Source organism: Danio rerio, chromosome 25, assembly GCF_049306965.1.
Source record: "Danio rerio strain Tuebingen ecotype United States chromosome 25, GRCz12tu, whole genome shotgun sequence".
NCBI lineage: Eukaryota > Metazoa > Chordata > Actinopteri > Cypriniformes > Danionidae > Danio > Danio rerio.
Window position 1 is genome coordinate 37571632 of NC_133200.1, and position 15869 is coordinate 37587500.

The 15869-nt window shown below is 33.3% G+C and overlaps 1 protein-coding gene across 4 annotated transcripts in view; it reads left to right on the forward strand.

Moving 5' to 3' along the window:
* ccdc136a (coiled-coil domain containing 136a) overlaps nucleotides 1-15869 on the forward strand; it is a 28464-nt gene that overhangs the window by 11849 nt on the left and 746 nt on the right. For 3 of the 4 annotated variants that reach the window (XM_068217565.2, XM_002666937.8, XM_073943375.1), the window contains 8 exons: nucleotides 159-386; nucleotides 5098-5172; nucleotides 5595-5897; nucleotides 8851-8962; nucleotides 10356-10608; nucleotides 11426-11557; nucleotides 14609-14683; nucleotides 14944-15869. The exon at nucleotides 14944-15869 is cut by the window's right edge and continues 746 nt beyond it. In XM_068217565.2, the coding sequence (XP_068073666.1) occupies nucleotides 191-386; nucleotides 5098-5172; nucleotides 5595-5897; nucleotides 8851-8962; nucleotides 10356-10608; nucleotides 11426-11557; nucleotides 14609-14614 (1077 nt within the window). In that variant the 5' untranslated portion in view covers nucleotides 159-190 and the 3' untranslated portion in view covers nucleotides 14615-14683; nucleotides 14944-15869. The remainder of the gene's footprint in view (nucleotides 1-158; nucleotides 387-5097; nucleotides 5173-5594; nucleotides 5898-8850; nucleotides 8963-10355; nucleotides 10609-11425; nucleotides 11558-14608; nucleotides 14684-14943) is intronic. The other variant, XM_068217567.2, reaches the window with a different exon arrangement.

The following is a 15869-nucleotide window of genomic DNA, read 5'->3' on the forward strand; positions in this document are numbered from 1 at the left end:
AGAAATGCCAACTGACCCAGCTGGCACTCGAACCAGCGACCTTCTTGCTGTGAGGCCACAGTGCTAACCACTAAGCCACAGTGTCACCCCTGTTGAATTATCATCAGCTCAATATATTCTAACCCATTGTTTTAATATTTTTTGTTCCTGCTGTTCAGGTAACACAGTGATCTGACTCCAGGAAAGTGTCATGAGCACCGAGAAGGAGCGTGACGTCCTGAACGAGGAGGAGGAGGAGAAGGAGGTGAAGGAGGAGAAGAAGCAGGAGCCGTCGGAGGAGCAGGAGCTGGAGGAGCTCCGGGCGCAGGTGCTGCAGCTCCTGCTCGAGCTGGAGGAGGCTCGAGACACGGCGCAGAAACACGAGGAGAGCTTTCTGGAGCTCCAAGGTCAGACACATGCTCATGGGTCAAGAGAATATAGGGATGCATTTGACACACATAGCCAATTTTAATAACCGAATATTGACACTTTCTCACTTATTCAGTCATTAAAGGTCTCGTGAAGTGCTTTGAAATGTGCACTTTTTATTTGATATGTGACGTATAATCTCAACTGAAAAATGAAGGAAGGGCAGGACAGAGTAGCTCCTCCCCTTTAAAAAAACAGCCAATAGCATTTTGTTGTTATCACAGCTCTGCTCGGCATGTCAGATACTAGAGAGCATTTGATTGGTCAAGATTTGATGAGAAACTGAGGTATTAGATGATGTGAAAAAAATCGATGGCTGCGTCCGAAACCGCCTACTACTCAGTAGGTACTGCATTTGAATTTAAACGTACTACTCGGCCGTTAGAAAAGTACGCTCTATACAGTATGAACGTGAAAAGTATGAATGGAATTCGGACGTCTTACATCCGCCATTTTGTCATGGTTACGTGACCTGCCTGCGTCAATTGCGTCGCTTTACTCCCATTCATGAATTCGCTCGCGGGGCATCGTGGGATAGCGCAGCGTGCATGGGATGCGCACTCTAGAATCTCGCTGGAAGTAGCAAGTCATCCGGGTACTTCTCGCATACTGTTTTTCTAATTCTAGAGCTGCGTCCCAAATGGCACACTATACACTATGCACTCATGCACTATGTACTTATGCACTTACACACTCAACAGGATAGTACATGTATGTAGTGTTGTCCCAAATGGCACACTAATGTTTTTATACTAAACGGAAATTCAAACAGTTTCCCTGATGACGTTTGACGGTTGCCAAATCAGTGAAATAAACGACCGAATTATCAAATAATACCTATCGTGAGTATTGCCGCATTCACCATCGGGAGGCGCAATAATCACTCTCGTAGGAGAATTTTGCTTTCTCCATCCAAAATAAATAAAGTTATTCAACATGTGCGTCCGATAGCTCCGCCCCTTCCGCTACGTAAGCAAACCTGCGGTCGTTGAGTGCGTGAAGTGTCCATCATTACACACTTCATTTTAGCGGCTGAATGAGTGCATCATCCGGGTAATTAAAGTGCACTTATTATTTTTAGAGTTTTCAGTGTGAACACACTACTTACACTATTTATACTACAAAATGGCGTAGAATAGTGCATAAGTATGCGATTTGGGACGCAGCTTATGAATTCAGACATACTACTCGGCTCGCATACTGATTTTAGCGTACTATATAGTATGAAAGTATGCCGTTTCGGACGCAGCGCTCGATCGATTCAGTCGAAAGTAGTGATAGGAAGTTTGGAATCTTTTTACTGACTCGGATCTTTGAGTCTCGTTCATCGAGATGAACGAATCTTTTGGAGTCATTTCGTTCATTTGGTTGAACTTGCGAAAATATTATCAAAATGTTACGAATTGCTTCCAAACACATCTACAACTAGCCCAAAAGGTTGATCACATGACAAATAAGTCATAAATAGAATACTATAAGAAGGAGAAAATAATAATTCAATGTTGACCTGCTCTTTTGTCTATGAAGGTATTGTTGTCTCTTTGCTCAGCTCATCTCTTGCGTCTTCAAATGTCAGTGGTTCCTTCACGTTACACTGACAGTCACATATAACTTTAACTAATGTACACAGTCTGAGTCGATGGGAGCCATGATAATTAGTTCACCTTTCAAATCATCTAGTTCTTGAGTCGTTCATTCATCAGGTGACAGAATGACTCAAACCCGAGCACTCGAGAGATGAACAAATTCTTTTTCCGGCTCTAAACGCATATGATTGGCTTTTGTCTGATCGAAAACAAATATGGCTTAAGGGGCCTAATAATATTGACCTTAAAATAGTTTAAAAAATAATGACTGCTTTAATTCTAGCCGAAATAAAACAAACTTTTACACTTGCGATGATATTCACAAGCAACTTCTTAATAACCAAAATAAAGTTCAGTGCATACAGTGAATTATACGGCTAAAATTATCAGCATAAACCATATGTAAAACCACAAAGCCAGAATGTTGTCCATTCTTCTGCTGTTGAAATAGATGGAGCAGCTGAGTGCAAATCTCTGTATTAACATCTATGTTTGTCCCTCTAATAATACATCTGAAATGTGCATTGGTCAAATGACAAATACATACTGTATAGTAGCTTTATACCACGATGTAAGTTTCTTTACTGAAACTTATTTGTCTAATGTGCACGGTGTGTCCTCGTGTTTATCTCCATGAGTTGCTTTATTCAATGACAGCCCCAGTAAAACAGTTTCTATATATAGCCGGTTATGTCTCTTTAATGAGTCACCTGCTCAATAGCAGACAGACTCCCGGGACTCTGGTAATGATCTGGCGGTGTGACTGTAGCCTGTTTGTGTGTAACGCGACAGGCATGTGAAATGACAGCTGCATGCGGGAGGGAAGATTCCAGAAGGGCTGTCCTGACCAGCGCATGCTTTTATTCAGGCGATCATTCCTGGATGATCTCCGGTGACCCTGCTGTGCTGTTCCTGGTCGTTCGTGATCTCAGGCGTCGCATTAGATCAGTCCCACCCTGGAGAGTGAGCACTAAAGAGGTGTCACTGCATGATTGCGCTCTCAGGCCTGAACATAGTATAAATGACCCACTGAGTGCTACAACACTGCTTCAAATGATTTTTTTCTGGGTATAAAATGTGCACTTTGTAAGAGTTTTTTGAAAAATTATCATTAAAAGACTATTATATGTAAAAAGACTAGATTATTATTTTTTTGTAGCATAAAATAATAAAAAACTTTGTTTTACTTAAGACTAGATTATTCTTTTTTGCATAAAATGATCATAAAAAGACTATTAAATGTAAAATAACTAGATTATACTTTTTCTTTTGCATAAAATGATCATAAAAGATTTTATTATACCTAAAAAGACGAGATTATTAATTTTTTCACATAAAATTACAATAGAAAAGGCTTTATTATGCTTAAAAAGACTAGATTATAATTTAGTTGTTGCATAAAATTATCATAAAAGACTTTATTATGCTTTAAAAGACTAGATTATTAATTTTTGTTGCATAAAATGATCATAAGACTTTATTATACCTAAAAAGACTAGATTATTAATTTTCACATAAAATTATAATAGAAAATACTTTATTAAATGTAAAATAACTAGATTACTTTTTGTTGCATAAAATGATCATAAAAGACTTTATTATACTTAAAAAGATGAGATTATACTTTTCGTTGCATAAAATGATCATGAAAGATTTAATTATTTTTAAAAAGACTAGATTATATTTTTTGTTGCTTAAAATTATCATAAAAGTATTTTATTATACTTCAAAAGACTAGATTATATATTTTTGTTGCATACAAAGATATTTTATTATAATTAAAAAGATGAGATTATAATTTTTTTGTTGCATAAAATGATCATAAAAGATTTTATTATACTTAAAAAGACTGGATTATAAATTTTTTCCACATAAAATTATAATAGAAAAGGCTTTATTATGCTTAAAAAGACTAGATTATACTTTTTTGTTGCATAAAATGATCATAAAAGATTTTATTATACTTAAAAAGACAAGAATATATTTTTTTTCACATAAAATTACAATAGAAAAGGCTTTATTATGCTTAAAAAGACTAGATTATTAATTTTTTCACATAGAATTATAATAGAAAATATTTTATTATATGTAAAATAACTAGATTACACTTATTTGGTTGCATAAAATGATAATAAAAGATGTTATTTTACCTAAAAAGATGAGATTATTCATTTTGCCACATGAAATTAAAATAGAAAAGGCTTTATTATGCTTAAAAAGATTAGATAATAATTTTTTGTTGCATAAAATGTATCATAAAAATACTTCATTACATGTAAAAAGATTAGATGATACTTTTTGTTGCATAAAATTATCATGAAAGATTTTATTATTTTTAAAAAGACTAGATTATAATTTTTTGTTGCTTAAAATTATCATAAAAATATTTTATTATACTTAAAAAGACTAGATTATTCATTTTTTCCACATAAAATTACAATAGAAAAGGCTTTATTATACTTAAAATGACTAGATAAATTTTTTGTTGCATAAAATTATCGTAAAAAGATTTTATTATTTGTAAAAAAAGACTAGATTATTCATTTTTTTCTGCATAAAATGATCATGAAAGACTTTATTATACTTAAAAAGACTAGATTATATTTTTTGTTGCACACAATTATCATAAAAATATTTTATTATAATTAAAAAGACAAGATTATAATTTTTTTGTTGCATAAAATGATCATAAAATAATTTTTATTATACTTAAAAAGACGAGATTGTACATTTTTTCCACATAAAATTATAACAGAAAAGGCTTTATTATACTTAAAAAGACTAGATTATACTTTTTTGTTGCTGCGCCGTAGCATATGCATGCGCTTAATGCAGAAGTATAAATCAGCCTTGACATTAGTGCTGTGACTGGGATGGGAGTGACGTTGAGGGTTTATGGTAACGAAGGCAAGCTAATAGAGGCTGTGCAAGTCACTCCCTTGGTATACAGTCCCATGCCTGAGATGCTAGTTTGAATCTTGCTTGGAACGAGTAGAACCGAAGCTGTTAAATACAACACTACTCTTGCTTTTACAATGTTGTGTTTTTGACCACCATTTAGACCAAAAACGTATTTCAAATGTTTTTCTCTATCCCCATTCAGGTCTTCTCGATGAAGAACGTTTAGCTAGTGCTCATCAGGCCGAGGCCTTCACCAGACAAATCCAGCGTTTGCAAGGTAACAGAGACTCTTGGATGCTTAAATGGTTAGGTTCACACAAAAATGAAAATACTGTTCGTAATTACCAACATCTCTTAAGACATTCATTCATCCTCACAAACTGAACTATTTTAAATTAAATCTGAGAGCATTCAAAGGAGAACAAAATCATATCTACTTTTTTTGGTGCACAAAATTGTTCTTGGAGCTTCATGTGATTACAGTTTGATACCATGAAGTCACATTGAATGTTTTGACAACATTTTTGGTTCCTTTTCTGGACTTTAAGCGTCTTAATTCATACTTTAATATATAAATATTACTGGATGGCAACAAATCCGAGCTTATGCGTTCATTTCAATCAAAATAACAACATTTGTTGCAGCAGTTTGACTTTTTTTTTTAAATAAAAATTTCCAATGATCTTTCCAACCCTGTAGCCCAGCTTCGTTCAGTCCAGGAGGAGATGGACAGTCTGGAGGAGGAGAAGGAGAGCGAGCTGCTGGAGGCGCAGGAGGAGCTGCGGGCGGCACAGGAGGAGGTGCTGGTGCTGCAGCAGGCGTCGGAGGAGGCTGCGGCTGAGAGGGAGAACGATATCGCCAGTCTGCAGGAGGAGCTGTGCCGCTTACGGGCTGAAATCGGACGGCTGGAGGACACCGGACAAGAGTATGAGCTTGAGATGGTCACACTCCGAGCTGAAATAGAGATGAAGAGCCAGAGCCGTCTACAGCAGAGGAAGGAGGGTGAGAAGAATACATGGGGCTCAAATGGAGAATGGTACCATAAGATGGAGGGGGGGCATAAGGAGTATCAGGGGTGTGCACGATTATAAATAATGTTTTAAACAAATGACACGACTACTAATGAGTCTTCACTAATAATAAACACAACTATTAATGAGAAATTAGCATTTTACGGTCTTGTATAGGTCATCAAATGACTCTTCGTGAATCTACATATAAAGAAATGGTCTCAAACTCACTTCCTGAAGGGCCACAGCTCTGCGCACCCTGCAACCACCTCCAACTCACACTTGCTTAATAGTCTCTGGTAGACTTGAACACCTTGATTAGTTGGATCAGCTCTGCTTGATAAGGGTTAGAGCAAAACTGTGAAGAGAAACCAATTTGATTCCTATAGTATAACGTATTGTGGTGGTTGGTCCCCTTAACAGCATCTCTGGGGGCCCCTAAAGTGTGTGGGCCCTTAGAATCCCTAGCTCCCCCCCTTAGTGGTGCCCCTGTGTCAGAGAGATTAAAGATTGAGTTTTCTACAGGTGGTTTGTGAGGCCCACTCACCTGTCTGAGGCACACTCTAACTGCATGATGTTTTCAGGTTGTCGTTTGGTATGGTGGGGGGAGAAAAGAGGGGGTACTGATTATACGATACTGTTCCTGGTACTTGGTATTTAAAATAAACTGTTTACATTATAATACTAGTTAAAATTTTTAATTAAGTGAAAAAGGTACTCCAGATAAAATGATAACAGTCACAAATCCAGTTCAAAACTGATTTTACATTGCAGATATCATTAATAATAGTTGAAGTCAGAGTTATTAGCCACCCTGTTAATTTTTTCCCACAATTTCTGTTTAACACACTGAAAAAAACTATTCAAAGATGATTCCTTAGATTTACTCAAGTTTTTTACGTTAAACAATTTATTTGGGCTGAATTTAAACAAACAAACTAAGTGGAAGATTATTAAATTTAATTTGTTTGTTTAAATTTAACACAAATAAATTGTTTGCAACAGTTCTGTATGCAACACTTTTTTTTTAGTGCAGAGATATTTTTCAACACATTTCTAATCATAATAGCTTTGGATAAAAGCGTCTGCTAAATGACTAAATGTAAATGTAATAACTCATCTCTAATAACTGATTTATTTTATCTTTGCCATGATGACAGTACATAATATTACTAGCTATTCTTCAGGACACTTCTATACAGCTTAAAGTGACATTTAAAGGCTTAACTAGGTTAGTTAACTAGGCAGGACAGGGTAATTAGGCAAGTTATTGTATAACGATGGTTTGCTCTGTAGAATATCAACAAAACATATAGCTTAAAGGGGCTAATAATATTGACCTTAAAATGGTGTTTAAAAAATTAAAAACTGCTTTAATTCTAGCCGAAATAAAACAAATAAGACTTCCTCCAGAAGAAAAAATATTATCAGACACACTGTGAAAATTTCCTGAATCTGTTAAACATCATTTGGGAAATATTTAAAAAAGAAAATCAAAACAAATCAAAATGGGGGTTAATAATTCTGACCTCAACTGTACATGTAGTTAAATTCCACATGTTGCCCATATTGTAAATTTACAAACAGGTCAATGATAATACTAATAATACTATATAATAAACATTCGTAATAACTTAAAAATTACAATTTGGAAAAAAAAGGTTCATTTTGCATTGATTAAATATGTTGTTCTTATCTAGACTTTGTCTGGAACATCGTGGCCCATGCTGACATCATACTAAAATCAACGCATGATGAACTAACTTCATTTCTGAAGCTGGTTAGCGTCCGACAGTGATGGCTATAAATCACACTAGTTTTAATAAAGGGTGGAACCCTGAAGCATTTCAGAAACGCCTGCAGCTCACAGAGTCCAGTGAGGAGGAGCTCCTGCAGAATAGCAGATGCTGTGGCTCATCGGCGGTGTGATGTGAAAATGCAGACAAATCTGACGCTCAAGCCTGGATGAGAAAGAGCCTTTAAAAAAATAAATGTAACGCTTGTGCAGTTTCTTGTAACATGCTTTGGTTACAATTGGTTACAAATTGTCTTTGCATAAACATAAATTACTTAGTAATTACTTACTAACACACACACACACACACACACACACACACACACACACACACATATATATATATATATATACATATATATATATATATATATATATATATATGTATATGTGTGTATATATATACACATACATATATAAATATATACACATACATACATACATATATATACATATGTGTGTGTGTGTGTGTGTGTGTGTATATATACACACACACACACACACACACACACACACACATATATATATATACACACACACACACACATATACATATATATATATATATATATATATATATATATATATATATACATACATATATACATATACACACACACAGATATATATATATATACATACACACACACACACACACACATATACATACATATATATATATATATATATATATATATATATATATATATATATATATATATATATATATATATATATATATATATATATATATATATATATACACACACACACACACACACACATATACATATATATATATATATACATATATATATATATATATATATATATATATATATACATATATATACATATATATATATATATATATATATATATATATATATATATATATATATATATATATATATATATATATATATATACATACATATATACATATACACACACATACACACACACATACACACACACATATATATACACACAGTTCAAGTCAGAATTATTTGGCCCCTCTGAATTATTAGCCCTTTTTTAGCCTAATTTTTTTTCTTCTTTTTAAAATATTTCCCAAATGATGTTTAACAGAGACAAAATGTTTATTTTATATTTAGAACATCATTTTGTTTTTGTATTGCTTGTTTAGGTGATGTGGGTCAGTTAACGGTAGATTGTAAGAGTCTGAAGGAACAGTGTCAGGCACTGCAAGAAGAAAACACTAGACTGGCTCACAGACTGCAGATGCTGCAGAAGAGGAGGTGAGCAGATACGTCTTTTGATACACGTCTGTCTCCAGCTCAGCCATGTTAGGACATCTGGAATTTGGCAAAATTCACGAACGAAAAGTTTATCTTTCTGTGAAATTCTTTTAGCAAGACTTTAAGCGACACATATCAGCAGGGGCGGACTGGGACTAAAAATCAGCCCTGGCACTGTGACCACACCAGTCCACATTACCACACTGACACAGCCCCATCCACGAACACGCACATTTACTGCAATCATTTAATTCATTTTCTTTTCGGCTTAGTCCCTTTATTAATCTGGGGTCGCCACAGTGGAATGAACTGCCAACTTATCCAGCATATGTTTTACGCAGCGGATGCCCTCAGAGGCTGCAACCCATCACTGGGAAACCTCTATACACATACATTCACATACATGCACTACGGACAATTAAGCCTACCCAATTCACCTATAGCACATGTGTTTGGACTTGTGAGGTAAATCTACGCGAACATGCAAACTCCACACAGAAACACCTACTGACCCAGCCGAGGCTCGAAATAGCGATCTTCTTATGACATTTTTTTTTGCTTTTTCTGAGCTTTTCGGCACCGCCTTTCCTTTTTTACGGTTCATCTCTGGCAATTATCTTGTGTTGCACTTACTATTTGTTTGACATTCTTGGCAGATTTTGATTACGTCCGCGTAACCCCTGATTGGGTCGGCCCATCTTGAAACTATCCGGTCGTTGCCGATTGGGCCCATGCTTAACATTTATTATTCTTATTACTATTATCATCATCATCATAATATTCACATCTTGCAAGAGATAAAAGCTGCATGCATGTCAAAACAATACATATAAAAAATAAATGAAAAAAAGCTGACCGGCCCACATTTAAAATATGGTCCGGCCCTTCTGGCATTAGCCAGAATTGCCAAACGGCCAGTCCACCCCTGCATATCAGCAATTCCTCAGAAAATCTTTTTTTTAAATTACATTATTCATTTATTTAAACAAATTTTAAACAACATTTTTCTTTACTTTTAAGTTTCATTACTCTTCTCTGCATTGAATATTTTTTTTTTTCGAAATCGTATCTTTATACATTAGCCCTATTTAAATTTTTTTAGACATTGTATTTGTCTAGGAGCACAATAATGTAAGCAAAGTTCAAAGCTACAAACTAGAAGCCATAGATTTATGGATTTAGATTTAGAACTTAAATGTTTCCCTATTTTCCCAGAGATAGGTTGCAGCTGGAAGGGCATCCGCTTTGTAAAAACGTGCTGGATAAGTTAGCGATTCATTCCGCTGTGGTGACCCCGGATTAATAAAGGAAAATAAAATAAATGAATGAATGTTTCCATATACGCAGACATTTCTCTTCTGTGTTAATAGATCTTATTTTAACTGTGTCACAGTTCAGGCAGTTCCTGCGTCACTCTTAAAGAAGAACATGAGGAGGGAACAGAGACGGAAACCGAAGTTTCTTTTATGAGCGTGGATCAGATGAGCTCCACCTGCAGGCTGGTGGATGCTGGAATCCAGAAGAATATCTCGTTTGATGGGAAACCAGTCACCCCGACTAGCTGGACGGGAGGATTTCCAGAGATCCTCTCGCTGAGAGACCAGCTCAAACAAACTGAAGAGAAGGCCACGCACAAGCAGAGAGAGGTAAACCACTGCAATTTCTTTTTTAAATAAGAAACTGCTCAAGTTTAAAATCAAGGACAAGGTAGCATTTATTGTGTTTTTTGGTAGAAATTAGTTCCTGCCGTACCAAAAATAAGACAACATAACAACATACAACATTAAAAGTCATGTGAAGTGCTTTGAAATGTGCATTTTGTATTTTATGTTTGATGAAATCTCAACTGAATAATGAGAGAGGGTGGAACAGTGTAGCTCCTCCCCTTTTAATAAACAGCCAATAGAGTTTTATTTCATCACAATTCGCCAGTTAAGTCGTTAAGTCAGGCGCATCAAATGAAAACCAATAAGAAGTGTCTTGAAGGGGGTGTGGCATAATAGAGAGCATCTGATTGGTCAAGATTTGATGAGTGAAAAAATGTATTCATTTAGGTGAAAGTGACAAACTGCAAGCTTTGGATGTTCATATCAGTTTTAATTTTTTTAAACACAAATTTTGTCACTGTTTTGGAGCACATTAGCTAATAGATAAACTGAAACTAACATCTAAAAAACTTTGTTCTAATTTCACGGGACCTTCAAAGACCATCCCAGTTGTATAATTTCTATAAATACAACAATTTCATTATAATAACAATTTACAAATACGATGTGTTACAAATGCACCCTCAGCTCTGATGTACTATTGCTTATTCTTTTAACCGATTGCAAATGAATCAATTTAGCTGACAATGGAAGAACAGAATATTTATATCTATGATGCCTGCATTCTGCACAACTCAAACATATATTGTAAAGAATGGAATGTTTTTACTAAATGTTGCTTATTTATGTCTGCTAGTGTGACGGACTCAAGAATGAACTCCAGAATCTGCGGGAGATGTATGAGACGAGTCAAAAGGAACGAGCTGAGCTGGAGCTGGAGTTGTTGCGCTGCCGGGAAGAGCTGGAGAGGACCACTGACGTCAAAGAGGTGTGCTGATTAGATTAAAAATACCTCTTTTTTTTTCTTTTTTTGCACTTTTATCCAACAATACTTGTGACACTGTTCTGGGTCCCAATTGATAAATCCTCTTAAGGTCAAAGGGATTTTTTTTTACATGGATTTTTTTATTTCTATTTGCTATATCTATTATTCATAAATAATTAATTCACCGCTGCCTACAATGGCATCGTGATGTTTGACATTAGACATTGTACGATGCCAAATTGGTCGACATCACCCAACCCTAGTAGGATAACAGCAGTGTATATTAACTTGTATCCTGTCACATTTGCCACAAGTACAAAAAAACTAAAAAGTTAAACGTGTACGTGTGTGTGTGTGTGTGTGTGTGTATACTGTAAACTTTGTAATGGCATTTGTGTGTGACTCATCATTGCAAAAAGGCTTGAACAAATTCCACAAAAATAACCAGTGTGGAAGTTTCGGGTTCAGTCTTACTGTGGTATTTTTGACTCAGAAACAGTAGTTTGTCTGCTGTTTATCTGATGTAAAGCAAGAAAACAGTGGGCGGGGAAAAGCAGCTCATTTGCATTTAAAGCACAGGCTACGAAAAAACAGCTACAGTTCCCTCTGACCCCAAAATCGACATTTTCAGCAGGTTATAATAAATGATCTGATGGGTATTTTGAGCTGAAACTTCACAAACATTCTGGAGACACCAATGGCTTATTGTACATCTTGTAAAAGGGGTAAAATTGCAGCCCTTTAAGTCCAGTCAGGGGCAGCACAGTGGCTCAGTGGTTAGCAATAGGTGAATTGAATAAACTAAATTAGCCGTAGTGTATGATTGTGTGAATCGAGTGTGTATGGGTGTTTCCCAGTACTGGGTTGTGGCTAGAAGGGCAACCGCTGCGTAAAACAAATGCTAGAATAGTTGGTGGTTCATTCCACTGTGGTGACCCCTAATAAATAAGGGACTAAGCCAAATCAAAATGAATACATGAATGAAGTCTGGTCAAGGGTGATTTTCAAATATTGCCTAGTGCACTGTTAATTATTGAACAACAACACTTTGTATTCAAAGAAATGAAAGAGTGTTGAAATGAAAGAGAGCATGATTTTTCTGTATTACACACAGACAGACCGAGAGCAGGTCAGATGGCTTAAAGGTTATGTGTCAGAGAGCGAGTGAAATCATAAGCGATGTTTCCTGGAGTGATGATTTCAATGAAACTTTAGCAGTGTGAAGTGACAGGTGCAGAGAAACACAGCGCTCATTTAAAAAAGATCATTCACAATCGTCTCTCACCGATAGCTTGATGACTTCACCTGCTTCCTCTGCTGTTCTGAATTATGTTTCACATTATCGAACATGTGATTGAACAGCAAAGTTAAAGACACCTTTGCCCTTTGGGTTCCGTATATTTAGTATTATTTAGTATGTCTTTTTTAATCACGGCATGATTTAACAAAGTCCCTGTTTTTCAGTGGAAGAAAATAAGGGTCTGATTATTGAACCTTAAAATAGTTGACATTATATTGAATACTCAGGTAAATATTGAAACAGATATTTAATCCCAGATGTGTATTATAAACAGACAAAACAAACAAATATTCATATTTATTTATTTCATTTCTGTTATAATCAGAGTATTAAATGAATGAATTAATACACAATTGTGGTTACTATTATCAAGCTAAATATATTGAGCTAAATAAAGAGTGAAAAAAGAAACAAACAAATTAATAAACAAACAAGTAAATATTGAGCATTCATTACAAACAAACAAACAAATCAAAAATTAAACAAGTAGGCAAAACATATAAATACTAGTATATTTATGTATGCAACTTGTGTTATAATTAAACAGGCAAAAAAATAAACCAATAATTGTGTTATTACAAAAATATAGTTACTGTTATTTAATTATTTATAATTAATAAACAAAGTAATAAGTAAATAAATAAATACTGAGGTAAATAATTATAGATACTGAATCCCTGATGTGTATTTTACACTTTAGCTCAACACAGAATGAAAAAAAATTAAACAAATTCATAAACAAATTAGTAAATATTGATCAGTCCATTCATTACAAACAAACAAATGAAAAAAATAATAAATAAACAAACAGACAAAACAAATAAATACTTTTATATTTATTTTTTCATTTGTGTTATATTCAAACAAACAAAAATAAATATTTGTTCTATTATTTATAATTAATGAACTAATTAATAAATAAACAAACACAAATACTGAGCTGAATATTAATAAACAAATTATTAAATATTGAGCATTCCATTCAATACAAACAAACAAACAAAAGATTAAACAAACAGGCAAAACAAACAAAAAAACTAGTATATATATATATATATATATATATATATATATATATATATATATATATATATATATATATATATATATATATATATATATATATATATATGTTAAACAGGCAAACGAATAAACCAATAAATTAATTAATTAATACACATATATTGTTACTATTATTTATAACTAAAACAAAAAACACAAAACACTGGGCTAAATATTGACTCAAGCTAAATAAAGAGTGAAAAAACAAACAAACAAATTAATAAACAAATTATTAAATATTGAGCATTCCATTCAATACAAACAATCAAACAAACAAAAAATTCAAACAGGCAAAACAAATAAAACTAGTAACGAATAAACCAATAAGAATTAATTAATACACAAATATTGTTACTATTTGTTTAGAATCATAAAAAAAACTATAAATAAATAAATAATACTTATTATACCATTTTTGTTCTATATAAATAAAACAAAACAAAACTATCAATACTTAAACCACTTAACATTAATTACTTAAGCTGTAATATTAATAATCAAATAAATAAATACATAAATAAAAATGATTCCAGCTTACAAACAAACAAACAAATAGAACAAAATAGGTAAACAAAGACACAAACAGACAATCATAACAATAAATAAATAGTGTAGTAATGTCTAAAACCTACATTAATTATATTGTAATTTACTGTAAATCAATCTCATACTCTGTTTCTTTTCTGTTCTAGGAATGATGCTGATAAAAAAACCCACTGATTTCTTATTGATGGTCTAAACTGTATACTATATATAAAGAGTAAAAGGTAACAAACTTTGAAAGTTTATTGTTCATGTTTTGCTCTTATGATTTTCTTTTGTACAAATTATTCACGATTGAATGTTTCCAAATGACTCAAACAGATTGTATAATGCCATTTTTGTCATTCATGTATTTTATTGACAGGATATTTTAAGGAATTGTCTCGCTGTTAGTGTATTATCATTGCTAGCTAGATCTACTGTTTGTATGGTCTCAGATTATTTCCATGCCAATCACATTTATTCTGTGTTTTCTCCTGACCAGAAACCATGACCAACACTCATCACAGCCTCTACAGTGACATCTGGAGTTGTTTTTTTGTGTGTCCTTTTGTCCTTCTGCAATAATAACAACCCTTTAAGATAAAAAAAAATGTCCCACTATAGATCACTTAAGTTCAGTTCTGGTCCACAAACGACCACAAATTCAATCTCTCTTATAGTTTTACTCTAACATCTCACCTGTACTTTATATTAGTTTAGCAAAAGTTTTAATGACGTTTTAGATTTGTTCACCATTTAGCTGCCGTGTTGTGTTGTGGGTTTGTTGTAAATACATATGAAAAGTCTATATTGAATATTGAATACGAATTAGAGTAAACATTGTAGTTCAGATTGAAAAAAGTCTGAAGTTTGTTAAACAGCAACAAATAAAAAGAGATTAAATACTATTAATTAACTGCTATTTTACATCATGTTTTTTTTGTGCTGTCAAATTATTAAACCGCATCCAAAATAAAGGATTGTATTTACATTATACGTATATGTGTGTGTACTGTGTATATTTATATTTTTTATATAAATATAAAACTTACATAACATGAAAAAATATACAAACAAAAATATTTACATATATATTTATATTAGATATGAATATTTGGCATATAAATAAACATTTTCAGAAATATATACATATGCGTTTACACAGTAAACAACCATGTAAATACAAACTTTTATTTTGAAAGCAATTAGTCATGACAGCACTGGATATTTTATGGCTTTCACACTATAATCTTTTTGCATTTTTTTGTGTGTTAAAGCATGAGGCAACTATAGCACAATATAGATGACTGTATATAGATTTATACATTGACAAGAATGTGTTTTTTTAACAAATTGTCTAGTTCTGGAAAAAACAAAACTGAACTGAACTTTATTTGCATAAGCACTTCCGTAAAATGAGCTATGAAT